At 39.5% G+C, this 19,306-nt stretch overlaps 2 protein-coding genes across 2 annotated transcripts; both read left to right on the forward strand.

Moving 5' to 3' along the window:
• The first annotated feature begins 643 nt into the window (after positions 1–643).
• Positions 644–1,558, forward strand: LOC117469018 (odorant receptor 131-2-like). The gene has a single exon (XM_034113412.1). It carries the CDS (start codon positions 644–646, stop codon positions 1,556–1,558), a length of 915 nt encoding a protein of 304 aa, XP_033969303.1.
• A 3,680-nt stretch (positions 1,559–5,238) lies between these two features.
• p4ha3 (prolyl 4-hydroxylase, alpha polypeptide III) lies at positions 5,239–17,633 on the forward strand. Its single transcript, XM_034113223.1, has 13 exons — positions 5,239–5,514; positions 6,616–6,770; positions 6,886–7,109; positions 9,470–9,619; positions 9,699–9,750; positions 9,895–10,058; positions 10,834–11,010; positions 12,948–13,012; positions 13,130–13,289; positions 13,374–13,436; positions 14,581–14,649; positions 15,419–15,515; positions 16,688–17,633. The coding sequence occupies exons 1-13, from the start codon at positions 5,327–5,329 to the stop codon at positions 16,756–16,758; spliced, it is 1,635 nt and encodes a 544-aa protein (XP_033969114.1). The 5' UTR covers positions 5,239–5,326; the 3' UTR covers positions 16,759–17,633.
• The last annotated feature ends 1,673 nt before the right edge of the window (positions 17,634–19,306 follow it).

The following is a 19,306-nucleotide window of genomic DNA, read 5'->3' on the forward strand; positions in this document are numbered from 1 at the left end:
GATGCAAGCCAAACCATAAGAATTAAATAAAGTCGTTTTTTCTGGGTTTATAACTTTCTTTCTTTTTTATTAGCCACTTATAAATGCTTTCACAAACTAACTGCTTCAACAAATACTGCAACAGGATCCTATGTCCCCATGCACTGAAATATGTTAATGACAGACATCATGGTGTATGACGATAGCATGTAAATAATGCATCTCTGGAGGAATCTGGCATGAATCAAAGAGATGTGAACTGGGCCAAACACTTCAGATAAGGGAAGAACATCTCAGAGATGTTGTTCATCATCAAGTTTAATGATAACAAGAACTGAAATCTGATGAACACATTCTTAGGTGAGGGGAGAGCTATTTTATTCTAAAGGTTATATGTGTATTGAATACAGTACAAATAGTCTGTTCAAATGGGTAGATACAAAGGGATATAATTGTATATTTACAAATGTGAGGTTTTACTTTAATTATCCAGCATTTACTTATTTACAGTACCCTGCTCTTTAGCTACATTGTATTCTTATTCCTTTTCAATTGTCATTGTGTTTTTTTGAGGATGTCCTTTTTTGTGTACACAGATTTAATGTTTTCTTTTTCTTACAGGGTTTGGCGAGAGAGGTTTGCTTAATAGTGCATATTTTGCAGAATGCATACAGGCAATGCAACTTCACACACAAACCTCTCTGTGATCATCAAGGTGTGTGTGGTCATCCCTTTCTTCTGCGTCTTCCTCTGTTGCATTGTTATCATGCTGCGCATCTTTGCAACTAACAGGCACTTCCTGGACAACTCCCGTTATATCCTGTTTGCCTACATGCTGATTAACGACACTCTCCAGCTCTTTGCCTCTGTGACCCTTTTCCTCTTGGTCATGTGTCTGGTAACATTTCCTACTGTCTACTGTGTTCCTCTGCTGTTACTTTCCACTTCCACATTCATGAACACAACTTTAATCCTGGCCACTATGTCACTGGAGCGTTATGTGGCGATCATCTACCCACTGCAGTGCCCAGCCGCCTGGCGCTCTGACCGTATCTGGATCATAATTCTGTCCATTTGGTTTCTCAGCTTTATTTTCCCTGTGATTGAATACTCTATTGGGGAAAGAGATCCTGCTGTGGATATCCTCTCCACACCTATGCTCTGCATAGCCATTTATATCATGTCATCTCCAATCCAGCCATTGTTCCAAGCTGCTGGTAATATTCTCTTCTTTGCAGTAGTATCTGTTGTTATCCTCTTTACATACATACAAATCCTGCTGAAAACAAGAAAGATGAGACAGGATAAGGTTTCTGCGAGCAAAGCCAAGCACACTGTGCTGCTGCACGGCTTTCAGCTGCTCCTGTGCATGTTGGCCTTCACTCTTCCCATCACTGAAAGTATCATGGCGCCACATGTCAGCTGGCCACCAGAGGATATCGCCTTTTTTAATTATTTCTGTTTCATCCTTATACCACGCTTTCTCAGCCCACTAATCTACGGCTTTAGAGATCAGACGCTCAGGGACTGCTTTGGGAGAACCTTTCTCTGCTGCTCAAACAAAGCCAACCCAGTGTAAGGGGCAGGCTGCAGAACAATGTACCTGTTTCTTGAGCTGGCTTATTTAGTTTTGAGTTCTCAAATGTAATGCACAAATGTAAAAATATGTATTTGTGATGTTTAAACAGGGTTTCTGCAGGTTTTTGGATCATCATCATTGAGAAAAGCTCCATAAAAAGAGTTTTAAATCCTATTTAAAAGTCTTCTATTCAATTAACCAATGTAGTAATTAACAATACTTTTGAGAAGCTGTATAAAGCTCATGTGCAAGTGCTGATTTTTTTCAGAAACTTCAATACATTTGAATGAATTACAATTTTTTTCAGTCTGATAAATCCATTCATCCATGTTATACTAATGTTCTGTATCCAAGTCACATTAATTTAATTAATTATAAGAAATTATTTTACACAAATCTGGGAAATTAACCTCTGGTAACCTCTAAAAAGCAAACATTGCAGAAACCTTGGCACTTTTGCTGACAAGATCAACAGCTGGTTATAGATTGACTGCTGTTAAACATAAACCAGGCACTGACTGTTTTTGTGCCAACTGCATCAGAAAAGAGAATTAAATTGTATGACTGAATTTTAGATATCTTACATAAAGTCTGGCATCTGCTGCTGGTATTCAATCTCTTATCTTTCATGAGCATGCAGCACTGAGCATGCAGGACTGTGTGTGTGGTTGGTTGCACGTTAGCTAATGGTTCAGGCCTTCTGTAGGGAGTAAACTGTTTCACAGATATTTAAAGTCATAAAATCACAAAAAGATAACATTTCCGTGCAGAATAGTACACTGCATGAAGAAATCAGAGTCCTGTCGCAGGTGAAAAACTTTAGTTTGAATACATACTGTATACAAATAAGAAAAATGTCATAATTGTGTGTCAGCCCTCATGTATATTTCAAAAATATTTCCATTGCATGGTGGTGACATTATCCATATTAAAATAATAGGAAATACAAAGTTTAACCCTGCAAACTACTGTCCCAAATGTGCAAATGACACCTGTGAATGTGTCATTAAAGTATGTTAAAATAATGTTTTGTACTAACTCAATATTTTCATTCCATAGGAAAATAATAAATAATGTATTAAGATATTTGCATTGTGGTGCATTCATATTACTAGGTCTATAATAATATGCTATGAGAAAACTAAATCCATTTCTTTGTAGGAAAATATTAAAGTGGTCACTTGTAAATCCTTTGTATTGGCCTATGTATTTGTGACTTTGGAGTACACACCATATACATTTAATTTAAAACTATTTATATATATATCAATAATATGTTATGATTATTACAAAATATTCACCACAATGAATTCATCTGCAGCTTGTTAATGGCAGTTTGGTTGTTATGCATGTCATTCACCTGCAGGTGTCGCACTGACTCCAAACTTAATATCTAATGCATTAAAGGTCCCATGTCATGGCCATTTCTACTGATCATAATTCCATTGTTGAGGTCTACTAGAATATATTTATATTGTGCAATTTTCCAAACTCACATTGGTTTCTCATACAGCATCTCTGTATAGTATGTGTATTCACTCTCTGTCCTACGGCTTGTTGGAGCTCCTGCCCCCCCTCCCTGTGAGCCCACTGTGCTCGGATTGGTCAGCTCGCCCACTCTGTTATGATGAGTCCACCACCGTTACAGCGGAACATCAGTGATTATGTTTTACAATGGTGTTTGTTAGCAACCAGAAAATGACACCAGTAATGACAAACAGATGAGAATGCTGCGTGGGGTCTGGGTGCCGTGTTGGCGGGACGTTGCGCGGCTCGCTACTGCGAAGAGCGGACAGTGTGAGCTGGGTTCATTTCCTGCTTGCTGCGTGGGGTCTGCGAGACAGCGAGACATCGCGAATGGACGCGGGAAGGGGGGGGCTGCAGCACCCCCATTTACGAGGCTCCACTAGCACCCGCACCCCCAAATATGGCGCACCCATAGTGTAAGCTCGCCACAGTTTCGCAGCTGCGATGGGTATGGTCACGTCACCAGTGGCGTTTTTATATGTACAAAAGTGGTGGGGCACAAAAAACTTAGATGTCTATATATAAGCTTCTGCAGTGACGTGCAGTGAGGTTCATGGCTGGTGAGGCACTGGCACTGACTCTTCAGGTTTACAAATATTATATTTTGACCTAAACCAAAATATAATATTATTTTCAAAAGCTTTTTTTGTCTGATGCTTCGATTAATTTTAAACAGACAGTTCAACAAAAGGATACCCAAAAAATGTCATTTTATCATTTAAATATTGAATTGTTCTCTCTTAGTAAGATCCCATTTTCAATAAAATGGCGGTCTTACCTTGACTTGAAGATGAAGTCCATTTGCCTATCCTTCTGGACAAACATTTCTATTACTTTTTTGTAAAAGTCCTCCTTATGTTCTTGTAGTTTCAAAAGTCTATCATAAATGTAATCCATAGATTTATGATAAAAAAATTATATAAGTAGGGTAGACATGTGGATGTTATCCGGCTAATCAAAACGTGCATTTATCTAACAGGTACGTTTCCCACAGATCTTATTTCGAGCTATTTTCTAAAATCCTCTGGAGAAATCTCATTGCTTTTTTGTGCTTACTTCCTGGTTTTAGGACGTGTCACTGCAGCTCTCTCGTCTCCTCTTCACACAGCACACTTTTCGCGGCACACGTACTTACAGCCAATCAGCTCTGAATGATTTGAGATGACGTATGGTGGGGATGGTAGCTCCATGCCCCTCTGGTCATTATTTTTTTGCCACACACATTTCATTACAAAATACTCTGAGCATGCGCAGTGAAGTTTTTACAGTCACCGTTCACTTCACAGCGAGAGGGAGGGGCATAATCAGGTTTTGTCCCACATGGCTCTAAACAGCTCAATAGGCACACACTGTGACTGTAGACACACTAATTAGAAGAACACAGACTAAAACAGCAATGTACAGACGAATCAGATGATTAAACATGATCTTAAAATATATTTTATATTTTTTTTTATTTTTTTTTTTGCATTTTTGTAATCATTATTTGTAATACTTTCTGCTGACACTAGGTGGGGCTGTGCCCCACCTGCCCCTAATGACCAGTCGCCACTGCACGTCACCATACCCAGAAAGAAAAAAATGGAAAAAGAAAAATCTCCAACGAGGCGTTCTGGGGCAGCATAGACAGTTATTTTCTGTTTTAGAGTTTTACAGGGTGTACTTTGAGGGTTTGTGACTCTGCAGACCGTTTACATGCATAAAAACCTTCATAACACACAAGGGGTCGGGTAATAACCGGAAAAGCATGACATGGGACCTTTAAACGTTTCTGCCATTGAGTAACTGATACCCTAATCACCAACAGTAAAATAATAAACATATGTAACATTAAAGTGGTGCATAAATAATACCCAGATTTAATGCTCCTCATGTTCATGATTTATTTGCAAGAATATAAACTCAAACTGAGTGTGCAGCTCGTTAAATCAGAAACAGTCTTCACACACTGGCACATAACCCAAACCCCATTACGTTTTATGAGTTCTTGTCATTAATAGTGCATATAAACCTGTCGTGCTGTAATGATACAAGTATTGTCCTCCTGACTGAATTCAGGCTGCAGGTCATACAGAAGGGGAAAGCTGATCCCAGAGCAGGATGAGGGAGATCCCCGTGTGGACTGCAGAGGCATGTTGAAACTCCTGGAGATCCTCAGAACAGTTTAGGGCAGGGAGAGAGGAGCTCACCCACTGAAACTGCTGCTGAACAACCGGAATAAACGTATTATCTGCGCTGGAGATGAAGTACTCCACATGTGTTTGCTTCAGCTGGAGTCTCCTGACTGTCGCTGTGATCCCCGTGTCTTTAGGGGAAATGTATACGTCGCTGCTGAACGTGAAGCAGGCGATCAGCGTTGAGCGGAAGCTGATAGATTACTTGAAAACTTACATTGACCACGAGTCAGAGAGACTGGAGGACGTGAAGCGGTAAGTGACACTCTGGAGATGCAGTTACACTTTTGTGGTACCCCTAGAGTTGTGGATGCAAAATCCTGAAAAACAGTGACAGTGCACATGTTTTTGGGAAATGTAAAGGACTAATTCACAGCCACACAGTTCAAGGAAAGTCTCTTTAAAAGAGCAAATAAAAGACTGTGATCATGTGTGTGGCTCATCCACAGTTTAACTATGATATCTTCCCATTTTTAGACCAACAGCTTGAAATCTGCTATTTTATTAACAAATATATTAAAAAAATACTTCAGCCCAACAAACTAAAACATTAGCCTACCACCTAAATAAGTGATCAGTTCATAACTGATTTCCATCTTAAAGAGATATATTTCTTTACAATAACACAATGTAAGCTATAGAGTGTTTTTTTACATGAAGGTCTTATCAGCACAATTTTCTTCCAGTCAAAAAACCTTTATTGGGTTGGAAACAGTATGACTGATAGTGATACACTCACCTCTAACCATTTTATGCCCATGATTCAACCGTTTCCTCCAGCCTTTTTGACCATGAAATCTTTGTGGTGTGAGGTTGGAAAATGTGTAATGTCATGCATCAGCTTTATTCATCTTATTCATTTTCATAATGTAAAAATGATGATCAGAGCTATAAAAGCTGCAGATGTAGCTTTCCTTCTTTCATATGAAAAAGTCTAACTCTGTGGCACAACAATTTATATCCTCATTTGATATACAACCCTCAACCCTTGGTGATGTGATGTGTATAGTCATTATTCACTTTTTTATTTTATTAGGCTATTCTCATTCATTGCAGTTGGTTTTACAGCTGCTTTCTCCTTATTCTTCAGTCCTTTTTATGATGCATTGTTGTTTATTTCAGTGTATTGGCTATATTAAGTGCCAGGTTTTATCACTGTTTATACTGTTTTGAACTAAATTACAATACACTGAAAAGGTCTTGTTCTATGTTCCGATGGATCGTTTTATTTTCTATCACCAATTTGTATTGTTCTTCAAGATCACCTTAAGGTTCCTCACCTGCAACAGGTGAGACTGTCTGAGCACATAGTCGCTTCTTCCTTTTTGTAACCACAGTCTACAATCTTCCCTGCAGCTTTTATGCCAAAGTGTCAGACCTGCACACTGAACTTTACAAAGGCCCGGCGACTGCGATGGCCAACCCTCTGGTGGCTTTCACCCTGATCAAGCGGCTGCATTCAGAGTGGCTGAACGTAGTCCACAGCAACGAAGCCCAGGAGAACACACAAGGTTGGCTCTCTGCCTTGTTTACAGACACATCTGGTGGTGATAACGCCCCCTACTCCTCTTCTCAGCTGTCACCACCCAACCCCCCCAACTCACCTTTTGGCCCTCTGCTGTCCAGCCCTCAGGTCCAGTTACGAGAAGGAAGAGACGGATCTGCCCAAACTGGAAGACCTCCAGGGGGCCGCCCAGGGGCTGATGAGGCTGCAGGATGTGTATGTTCTCCAGGTGGCCAGCCTCGTAAGGGGTCTTTTCCAGAGAGTAACTGAAGGCCATCCTATTGATATCTACAGGCCTGCGGTGTCTGTCCCGCTGTCGGGGGATGACTGCTTCCTGGTTGGAAAGGTACACAATTCATTATTTTCATTTATTGCTTCATCCAATTGATTTTAGGTTATTAGCCTTGGTGGAAAAATAATCTGCAGAAAAGTCGCCACTGACATACGTATCTTTAGGCTATATATGACGTTATTAGATTTGAACAATGCATCAATGGGGAGCTAGTTTAACCTGGTTGGTTTATATAGCCTTCACCTATAGGTAGCTTAGTAGAGAGGCTCCCAATCTAGTCCCAAGATAATTCTGAGAGGACATGATACTTTTAATCAGAGAGGAAAGTGGGAAAAAAAACAAAGTCCTGCGACACACATTTCTGTGTGTTTTTTTTTAAACTTGACTTAACTTTTTGGTAAAATATTTTTGAGATGATTTCTCTTCAAAACACTTAAAATGAAACCATCTGCCTGAAATAACTGTCTGAAATGTGACAATAGGTCATAATTAGATACACCTTTTTTGTAAAAAAAAGTTGGAAATCAACCAGTAACAGCTTGCAAATAAATGTTGTTGAGGAAAAAATGTGTACCCTCTTAAACTAAATGGAGAATTTGTATTATGTGATGTAAAATAGTAGGCTTATGCACCGGAAGGCCTACGTAAACATTTATTTTTAAGTGCAGTTCTTCAGTAACTCATTGCTCTATTGCCCATTTGTGAGCTCTATAAATCCTAAAATGCAGAAGAAAATGTTGGTCCTGATAAACATCCCATTTTAAAGGTCTGCAAAATACTTTTATTCCTAACCTGTCAGTCATTGTGTGGTGGGAATCCAGACAGTCAAGTATGGAAAAAGTGAAATTCTTCCCATTGCGTGCCTGGGAATCCGTTCCATGGGAAGATGAATATACTATTACATACAGAAGCAGAATGAAAGAAAAAAAAGTCTTCCCAGCTATAAATTAAATGTGTTATGTACAGTGTTAGGGTGTGGGAGAGACGTCCTCCGGCCTGGAAAATACATTATCTCACTAAGCAGAAGCTTTTGGAGCCTGAGCTTGTCTTTACTCGTACTGAGTCTGAGATTATCTGAGACAATCTTTAAACAGTAAAAAAGTGAAAAAGCTGCCACTCTGAGATTTGATATGGCCGTTAAACTGTTACTCAAACCAGCAGGGTTAAAAGACAGAAGTTTTTAGCTTGTCGGTTCATTTGAAGATATTTGAAAAATTAAATCAACTGATTCTTCCCTCAGGCTATTCTGAGATATGCAGAAATTAGCTTTTTTTGAGAATCAATTGGTTCTTTAGAGACTAACGGCTCCCAAATAGTGTTTTGAACTGTGTGTGTTGGGGAAGATAGGTCTGTAAGTGTGTTTTTGGGGGGGTTACTGCAACACTGGAATTGTGTTTGTGTGCTGTCTGGAGGGGGTTGTGGATATAATCTGTGATGGGGGAGACACATGGCACCCTGTTTTATGTGGGTGCTGTCAAGCCTGTAGTCAGCACCTACTTCATCAAGTCAAGTCAGATACAAAACAGGTTTCAGACCGAGTAAAGAGATAGACTGTAGCCGGTGTTCAAGACTTTCTCGGTGTAAAAACAATCAAGGTGTTTTATCAACAGACATACAGCTCTATCCACAATGTAGTTGCTTGAGATCAGACAGGTGTACTCTCTTAGATTGACATGCTCACTGTGGAGCAGTTTGACTATTTAAAAAAAACACAAATCCAGAGCTGCATCAATTAGTCGACAAAATGGACTAGTTGATCCAAAAAGAATTCATAGTAAATCAACATTCTTTGGCTTTGGACTATTGGACCGACTATTATAAACTTTATTTAAACCGCTAATCTCATCATCATGAAGATCAATATTTCTTTCGTAAGGTTACAGCAGAATAAATAACAACAAAGATACACAAAAAAATACAGCACCCACAAAAAGCATCAAAACAAATCACAGACATCATTAAGTAGGTACAAAATAAAAGGATTATATTCATCTAATGGCATAGTTTCATGTTTTAAAGTTTTATATTGGCTGTAATTTAGGCCACATTTATGGATTCCTCCTACCTGCCATCAGTGGAAGATGCCAAGTCTTTATGTAGCAGCCAAAATAGTTAACCCAAATAAATCAAGCTTGGCAGGGTGACAACATTACACCAGCTGAATGAACAGATACAACTGGTTAAAGAAACTGGTCTGATAAAGCTGCTGCCTAGGGCTTTAACTTACGCTAACTGACTACTGCTAATTAGATGTGACTAAAAAGAGGTCCATAATCAAACCTGGAACCCATGGGTGCATATGGACCAGAGCCAGGTGACATTAAGTTATTAAGAGCCTGAATACTACCAAACATGACGAATACTTTAGCCACCGTTTGAATGACTGGCTGTAACCCTGACGTTATTTTACCCAGGTGGCCTACGAGCAGCAAGACTACTACCACTCGGTGCAGTGGTTGGAGGAGTCGGTGCGTCTCTTCAGGGGCGCAGGAGGCGAGTGGATTCCAGAGAATGCAGGCACTTTAGAGGATGCTCTGGATCACCTGGCCTTCTCTCATTTTAAAGTAAGTAGAAGGACACTTTGGAAATGTACATTTGGAAGTTGATAGATTGGCCTGCCCTAAATTCCTCTCATTGTTTCAGACGGGAAACATCTCCTATGCTCTCAGTATATCCCAGGAGTTACTGCATCATGGTAATACTTTTTTATTTAACCTGCCCTTTTCCTTTAACCCTGTCTATGGTGCATTACAAAAATGACTTGTTTGAACTTGCCTGAACTGACTGTACTAAGAAGTATGCCCAGTATAATGTATAGTATTTACTCATTTTTTCTCAGATCCAATGAATGGAAGGGTTTTGCAGAATGTTGAGAAATACGAGAGGCTGCTGGTTAGGAGCCCACCCTTATCAATCACAGACCATGGTCTGAAGAGACCCACCTCAAATAATTTAAGGACCAGGGACACTTACGAGACACTCTGCCAGACCCAAGGCTCTCAGGTATTCATCACAATTTATCATTCTGAAACATACTGTGTTAGCAAAATAACTGGAAGGTATCACGGATAAGTTAATACAGCAAAGTGTTAAAGCAAATGTGCAATGGAATGAAATCTGCTTTTTCAATAGCAGATGTCCCTGATGGATCATACCAATTAATCTAAATTCTCATATGTTGTTTGTTTGTCTTTGTACAGTCTATGTTAGAAAAAATATCAGGTATAGTCAGCATTGAGTTATGCTGGATGTGTAATGTTAAAGAATGCAGTTTATATGGATCTTATTATGGATATTTGAGCTAAATGCTAACATCAGCATGCTCCCCATGACATTGCTAACGCTTATGATCATGTATTTTATGTCAATGACCATCTCAGTTTTGTGTGTCAGCATGCTAATATTGGCTATTTAGCTACAAAGTAAAACTGAATCTGACGTGATGTAATGTGTAGTTGGTCATAAAACAAAGTATTGGATGAATTGAAACTCTTACATGATGATGGCATACCAAATGTCATGGCAATCCAACCAATATTTGTTAAGATGTTGTAATCAAATTTGACAACAGTTTGGAGTTTCAGCTCCAATGTTATTAAGATGTAAGTTTGTAATGGATATTTCCTAGACCATAAAAAGACTATCAATATTCTAATTCTTTGAAGCTCCTGCGAAAAAAAAGAACTAAGCTATAAGCAATTGTTTGCGGATAAAGAAGAAAAGATAGTTCCTATTTTGTTCTAGTTAATGGACTTCAGATGTCTGATTCTCTTTGCAGCAAATGCATTTTAAAAACCCCAGACTATTCTGCGACTTCTTTACCAATGGAAATCCTGGACTGCTACTGCTGCCAGTGAGACGTGAAGTGCTGAGCCTGCAGCCGTATGTGGTCCTGTACCACAACTTCATCACTGACACAGAGGCTGAGGACATCAAGATCACTGCTCACGCAGGAGTAAGTGCATTTTCCTCATCACTTGAGGGTAAAACCAAAAAACATGTTTCTCCAATACGTCATCCTTATAGGAACTAAGGAAAAAAGCCATGTTTTTACAGTTAATACTGCATTTTTTACTTAATCCAATTAGAATCTGAAATAGTTTTGAAACCCCCTGTTTTGCAGAGTTTTCTCTCATGGGACTCACAAAAAGGAGGCGGAAAAATATGTTTTCATGACAACAGCAAGAGTTCAAGTCAGTCAAAATTGACAAAAAGTGTTAGAAAATCGCCTGGATTTAACACTTTGCTATTGCCATGTAAACACCCGTTTTGTCTCACATTGAATAGTCTGGCCTATTTCTACTATTATTCTCCAACAGTGAAGATCCAATTGCCTTAAAATTACCCTGGGATATTATTTTGTAATGGCCCTTATTAGTGTCTATTTAGGATATATTACTATGTGGCTACTAGCAGGCAACTTTCCTATGTTGATGTTGGCTTTGTTGGTATCACATGGACATCTGCCATGATGTTAGCTTTTCATTCCTCTTAAATTAAAAATGCAATGAAATTGTCAGCATTTGAGCACTGAGATGATTTTTGGAGGCAGTGACGCATTTAAATGTTGAGAAGTTGTGAGAAAGCTTTTGTTTTTGTCAGTGGTGAACAGTGATTACCTACAGTACATTTGCTTTGGTTCTGTAGTTGAGGACACTCACTAAATGGGGGCATTTTGCATAGTGAATATTTTCTCTTTTAAAACTTACATTTAGCTGATTATTCTTTTTTTGTTTTAAAGAGTGCATCGAAGAAGGGGAATAAGCTTGAAGCCAAGTAACAACATTGTGCTTCATTGTCTTGAATCAAGATTTAAATTTGTAAAAAGGTGCCTATAACAACACATATTTTGTAAACATCCATACTACCTGAGAATCTGCTCTGCAGTGGGTCTCTGCTAGGCTTCTCTTACTGGAAAGATCCTATGGAGGAAGAGTTGGTCTGCTTTCAAACGTCTAGCTAGGCTTAAAGGAATGAGGGATATACATTACTACAAAAACTTGGCTGAGCGCCTCAAACTGTCCAAATAACCCCACTGTGCTCCACTGTTAAATATTCAGTCCTCTCTGATGGAACCTCAGTATCTAAGTGAAACTCACTTCTCTGCTCATTTAATGAAAGCTGCAGTGCATGGTCCTCAGAACTGACTCAGTTACTTGAGGGAATATTTGGTGGGCTAACTCAATTGGTCCCTATAGCGTCTGTGAGGTTTTGGCATTGTTCAATGAATTTTCCATGCTGTGCTCAGATGGAAACCCCTGTACTTATTTCATCATTATGTGAGCCTGTGGGTTTGTTGAAAACAGGCCCAGGGAACAGCATTTGTTTGGAGCATTCGCTAACCATAGGCAGGTTTCACATTCAGCCTCTAACACAGGTCTGTCGTGTGGAGTTCACTGACCTGGCATATACTGTCCTTGATGATACATTTATGGAATAATAAGTTGTTTGTCAGTTTTTTTTTTCCAATAAATGTTCTCTTTTGTGCGTTTTTTTTAGACTTTAATGTGTCTCAGCCATATGGTATCTGGAAGTCATCAGGAGTTTGAAAATGAATCAGAAACGTTGTTTGAAAAGCTTTAAGGAGAGAATAACATTGTACAAGTTTATGTTCACATTGAAAATTGGCATACATGTGAAAAAGGTCAAAATATAAACTCTATGAAGCCCCCCTCCCTTTCATCAACATTGAGTGTGCGATTTTAGAAACATAAAAGAACTCCATCAATGCGGCTCTCTTAATCTGCTCTTTTTATTATTATTTGACATGTCATTGGAGCAGGTTTTTATGCTAATACTCACATTTGCCAGGGCCTGCAGCTTGACATTAAAGCTTGGCTGCTGTAACAAATACAGACTTATAAAATACTGTTTTCTATCTTTGCTGACAAGTTGAGACGATCTGTGGTGGCAGCTGGAGAGAAACAAGCAACAGCAGAGTACCGCATCAGCAAGAGGTGAAAATGACTTACCTTTGCCTTAGTATTAAATTAAACACTTATCAGTGTGAAAATTATGTAAAAAGTTACTTTTTCATGGTTTCGAGTAGTTGTTAAACATAATTCTTATTCTAGTGCATGGCTGAAGGACTCAGCACACTCCACAGTTGGGAAGCTGGACCAGAAGATCTCCATGCTCACAGGTCTGAATGTGAAGCATCCATATGGCGAGTACCTCCAGGTTGTGAATTATGGGATTGGAGGCCACTATGAGCCGCACTTTGACCATGCTACAGTAAGTTGTTGTACTTGATAAACCAACTTTATTATATTGCTATAGACTATATTATCATGATATATTACTGTTTACATTTTCCAGTCGCCTTCAAGTCCAGTGTTCAAGCTAAAAACTGGGAATCGAGTTGCAACCTTCATGATTTATGTAAGTGATTTCTTACTTTCACCATATTCTGACCCTGTGTGACCCAGATAGAGAGGCGAAGTCCCTCCCCTTCCGGTGGGACTCATGGGACCTTATTTCGGAAAAAGTTTGTATTGAAGTCAATGGAGAGAGAAAGATTATCTTTCGATCCCGTTTGAATTGTGCCACGAATTACACATATGATGTTTGTCAATCTTAAATAATAATTTCCATGTAAAAAAAGTCACAGTTTGTCGTAAAACTGTTGAAATATAAGACTATGAAAAATATGCAACTAGAAAGACTACAAATCCCAGAATCCCGGTCCCGCATGCTGGCTCTTACGGAACCGACTAACTCCCCTTTTGTGTATGTACAGCTCTCAACATGCCCAGACTTGTAGTGATTTTCACCTCTTGTAATACTTTTCGCCTCATTCTGAAAGAAAGAAGTGAAATGTGCCAACGTGACGGCCGTCTTGGTGTGTGGTGCGAGACGGGAGATGTAGTTCATTGAGCGGTTTCACACAAAAAAAGTGTTACTTCACAGTTTTACGACAAATATTTATTTTTTTGACTTGTAAAATTATCTTTTAAATTGACAAACATCATATGTGTAATTCGTGGCACAATTCAAACGGGATCGAAAGATAATCTTTCTCTCTCCATTGACTTCAATACATAACTTTTCCGAAATAAGGTCCCATGGAGCTCAACCGGAAGGGGAGGGACTTCGCCTCTCTATAGCAGCCAGAGATTTGTGGGCAGGTTCCTGTTACTGCTGCTCCAAAGTCTAAATTAAAAACATAGAGGTCAGGCCTTTGCCATTAGTGCTGCAAGACTTTGGAACAACCTGCCTGAGAACACAGCTTAGACGTGACCTCAGTGCATAAAAAACACTTTTATAGATGTTCTGTCATGCAACAAACTAAAACCAAACTCTATTTTTCGTCTTTTGCCTCCATAATAACAGCCTTCTTTGCCTATTTTGTCTCATTCTATATATTTAGCAACATTTAGCATTATTAAGAATTTCATTTGAACATTTAAGTGGAAGAATAGCTTTCTGCAGGGCTATTTAAAAGACTGCAGCAGACGGAGAAGCTTTTCATAGCACAAGCGCATAAACACAAGACACAACTCTGAAGGAATGTCCTTTTCCACAGCTCAGCTCGGTAGAGGCAGGTGGGTCCACAGCCTTCATCTACGCCAACTTCAGTATTCCAGTCATGAAGGTAAACACTCTGCCAATGTCTAAGCAGCATATTTGTGTCTTTTCTGCCTCAAGCTAGACTATTTCAATTGACACTGTGCCCCCCCTTACATTCTATGGATTAGCTGTCAAAATGCTAAAGGGTCAGACCATAGCAACAACAGCCATGAGATTCTTTATCCTACACAGTACTGCTATTGTAAAGTTGAGACTCAGTGGAGGTTGAGGCTGTATTTTGGTTATTAATTGAGCCGGAGCATAAGGTTTACCAGGACATCCCTGGGGTTTCACCTCTCACCTTACATTTTAGTAAGATCTCACCTACTGGTTGTTTATACAGAAAAAGATTATCTTACTAAACTGTTGAAATGAAATACTTACTAATATTATACTGTCACTGCAGGAGCTCTTATACAGTACTTGACATTCAGCTTTAACCAAGATAAGCTCTAACCAGGTTAAATCTAAATCTATTTTGATGAACAGAGATAGGTTAGCTATATTTTCAAGCTTAATATATTATTATTAAAATAGCCCAGTTTTAGCCTATCTATGGGGAGAATTTTTTGCTTTTCTGTGTTTCATATAAGAGTAAGCAAACTATCTTTTGGACTTTTTGGCCAACATTTTAAACATTGTGAAATTTGATTGCCATTCTTCAGTACTTTGGATAAAAAGATTGATCTATTAACCGAGAAAGAAGTTGTCAGATTAGTCAATAACAAAAAAATGGTAATTTGCAACTTCCCTAGCTAATTAAAAGTTATATTTCCTTGTTTTTTATTTTGCAGAAAGCGGCCATTTTCTGGTGGAATCTGCATAGAAATGGTCAAGGGAACGAAGACACGCTTCATGCTGGTTGCCCGGTGCTTATTGGGGACAAGTGGGGTAAGAGTCAGTAAACCCTGTATGATGTGATAGTAAAGCCGAGCAATTTATCAGGCCCATGTTTTCATACATACAGATTTTGCCATTTTGTGCCATGATCACAGTCTATTTCCAGTGTTCAGCCCTCCTGTAAGACAGGAGCAAATGTAGACCTACAACAGTTAGGCAACATCTGTGCTGCATTATGCATTTAGAGATGATAGAGAGTGCAGTTCAGACAGTGAGCGCTCGTCCTGAAAGCTGAACATCTGCTTCTGGTTGGCCCAGACCATCAAACTCCCAAAATGTGTGTTAGGGGCCCACTCAAGCCAGCACAATGATATGAACCCACACAAAGCAGCTGCAGGAGTATTTGGTGGTTGTGTTGTTGTTTTTTGAAGCCATAGACCTAACCTGAAATACATTTAAGGCTTTAAAACTGAATAATTGAAATGTTTTGAGGTGTAGTGTCTAGGAAATCGAGGGATTAATGGAATAAATTGAATATTTTATTTGTTACGAATATATAATTCATGAATAAACACCTTAAAGGTAGGGTAGGTAAGTTTGAGAAACTGGCTCGAGATACACTTTTTGTTATATTCCATGGAATGCTCTTAACATCCCGATAGCAATGAATATCTTAAGTGCTTTGACAAAAAATCCATAAAAAACTTTCATCTGTGGAAGCCGTAATACTGTAAAAAGCACGACCAATCATTTTAGCCGGCCCGGCTAAAATAACTGGATGGCCAACCTGCCTGTCAGCCTTCCATCGGGGCACAAACTTATCTCGTGCCCTCATTGGTCATGTGCGCGTTCGTGTGTGTTGGAGGAGGGTGGCAGATTTTCTCCGGTTGTGTATTTTCAAATTCTAGCGATCTCGAGCCGGTTTCTCAAACTTACCCTACCCTACCTTTAAATGAACAATAGTAGTTACCCTACAATGAGCCCTAAATGTGTACGGGAGCAGTTTTTATTTTACCTCAAGGCCACTGTAGGTTTTCCGACATGCTTGTAAAAGGCTGGAAGAAAGGGTGTTAAGTAGGTTTGAACTCTCTGACCTCACTGCTAGAATCCACTACATCCTACTCACTTGAGCTTTTAAAAGAAAAGGCAATCAAACTTTAATTTATCAGTGCTTGTGTCCTTAAGATATTAAAACATAGTTCGCATCTTTCCGTATCTTTCAGTGGCAAACAAATGGATCCATGAGCATGGCCAAGAGTTCCTTCATCGCTGCAGCCTGAATCCTGAGGAGTGAGAGGGGTGGAGCGATTGCTGGGCCCCTTGGAGCACAAGAGCCAGCCTCCACAATTGAGAGGCACGCTTGCAGGCAGAGAGAAGGAGGGAGCCAGAACATAAGCCCACAGGCAGGGGAGGATACAGCCGTATAGGGGCAGCCAGTGATTGGAGCCCCGGGCCCATGGGAGCCCGAAGCGTACAGTGCTGCAGTGGACATGGATAGCACAAGGCTGAGAGGCGGGATAGAAGAGGCTGTTGACAATAATCCCCAGAGGCCAAAAGCTCTCTTGCTCTTACTCGCCAGGTTCTGCAGATGGAGTGAGGCCTCTGCCTTCGCACACTGTGCTGGATTCAGTTAACTGTGCAGGGGCTGTTTGCTTCTCTTGCTTCAAAACTGACATTTTATGCAGCCCCTTTCCTACACTGGGCAAACTTAAGGGTCTGCCATCACATATCAACACAGCTGTACCTTGTGCAAACTCTCAGAACCTTCATTCTAATGTGTATAAGTTTACAAAGATTCCTGTGCCTGAATCACAGTGAAATGTTTATAAAACGATGCACAAGGAAAGGAGAATGTTGTGCAAGTCAATTTATTTATAAAAATGCTTTTAAGGGCTGGAACAATCAGATATAGAGTATGTGAACTTGTTGTACAGAGTTTTATTTTAAGGTCATATCTTTGTTCACTGCAGCTAAGCAACAGAGATTGGTTCAAGTTCTTCTACAATGGGTCATCTCAGACCCCCGGACTGCAGCTCTGACTGGTGCTATGAGTCAAAGGACCCAGTCATTGTGAGCGTGCATGTTTATTACCAGCTGACTAAATGATATAGTCACTACTTCCTGTGAGATCATTTCTTGAAATAAATGGTTGTCTAATGGAACAGTTAAGCCAGATGTGTCATCCTCTTATTGAGCTTTAGAGGCTGGGCGTCAGTAATCACACTCTGTACGCCAAGCAATTGGGAACACTTCGGCTGCCGACTTTGTGGCTAAACACAAACAATGCTGTCTGCATACCATTGAAAGGTCATATGCCCATCTTAAAACAGGGTGAAGTGAACCAGACACATTATTTGAATTCACTCTAAGCTTGGGCATCCTGCTGATGAATGAAGGAATCTGTGAGAGTGAATAATAAGGGAGTGACAGAGGAATAATACCCCGGCTTGCTCATCGTGATGAATGTTTTCCTTCAAGCACCTCACGGTGTACATAAACAGACGCACCCTTCAAGCTCATGCTGACAGAGAAAATATAAGAACAGGCCATATACTGGATGCTTATTGCACATGTCTGTGTGCACACTCAACAGCAGGACTTGATTATTTTAGCTTGGAGTGGATGGATAGCAACATGCTGCTTTTGGAAAGCTCTTATCAGTTTCATTGCAGCGATACATACCATTAAACAAAAACAGATAAAGCTACTTTTAATCGCAAAACACATAAATGAACACCATATTGTCAACAAAAGGTTGCATCTACTTTGGTCATATTTATAGAAACACATAATATTGTATTTTCTTGTACAGATAAGGACTATTTTATGTTGTATGGAAATCTATATGCATATAATCTATTTATAAGAGATTATATTTTATATATCAGAAACAAAAAGGGAATTCCAGGAAAGCAAAACGGTTAAAGTAATGTTTTCACAGGTCCCTCTTACAACCTGAAGCCTGACTTTTCCCTGAATTTCAAAGGGCTTTATTTTGCACTCTCCCTATACACCCTAAGCGGCCCTCCCTGTTTCCATGAACACCACTACAAACATGGCTTTAGAGTGACTTGTTGCTATGCGATAGCAGTGCAAACTACCTAAAGCATACATGACTAGAGCATATATGTACCTCAACACACTGTCAAGTACATACAGTAATTCGTTTAACAAATTGGCAACATTCCAATCTTGTGGAACATGATGAAAAAAGTTGAAAAAAGCATCAGTGTTTGTGCACATCTGGTAGAAAAAAGACTTGAGTAAACACGCTGACGGAAAGAGTGCTGACTGACAGAGGAGCTGCTAAGCAAAAGTCAAATAAAGGGAAGAAGTTCAGCACATATCATAAAATCCCAAGTTGGAGAAAAAAAATAAAATCACTGCAGACTCCTGTGAGTGGCTTCGTAGATGGATCAGTGTCACCCTCTGCTGGTGATGTAAGTGAAGGCTTCATGAAGTTAGATACATTTTTTAAATGTGCTTGGTTGGACTTTATCTTTCCTCAAACAGTCCAAAGACATGCAGCAATAGGTTAATTGGCAACTCTAATTGCTTATAGGTGCAAATGTAATGTTAAAGAAATACCCTAAAATACTTTTTGTGTATCAATTACTTACCCTGTGTTACCTTGAATGCCATATACAGTATAACTTAGTTTTTCTCGCCTGCGTCCATAAAGAATGAATACAAAATACAGAGAAAGGTCTTGATGAGTATCAAGTAGCCTGAATGGGGGCTGTATTTCACAACAAAACGTTATCAAAACATCCATTAACACACTCTAACAATTCGTTCAGTGTAATCTAAGTCTCATTTATTCAATCCTGTGCTTTCCCAAA

Source organism: Trematomus bernacchii, unplaced genomic scaffold (assembly GCF_902827165.1).
Source record: "Trematomus bernacchii unplaced genomic scaffold, fTreBer1.1, whole genome shotgun sequence".
Taxonomy (NCBI): domain Eukaryota; kingdom Metazoa; phylum Chordata; class Actinopteri; order Perciformes; family Nototheniidae; genus Trematomus; species Trematomus bernacchii.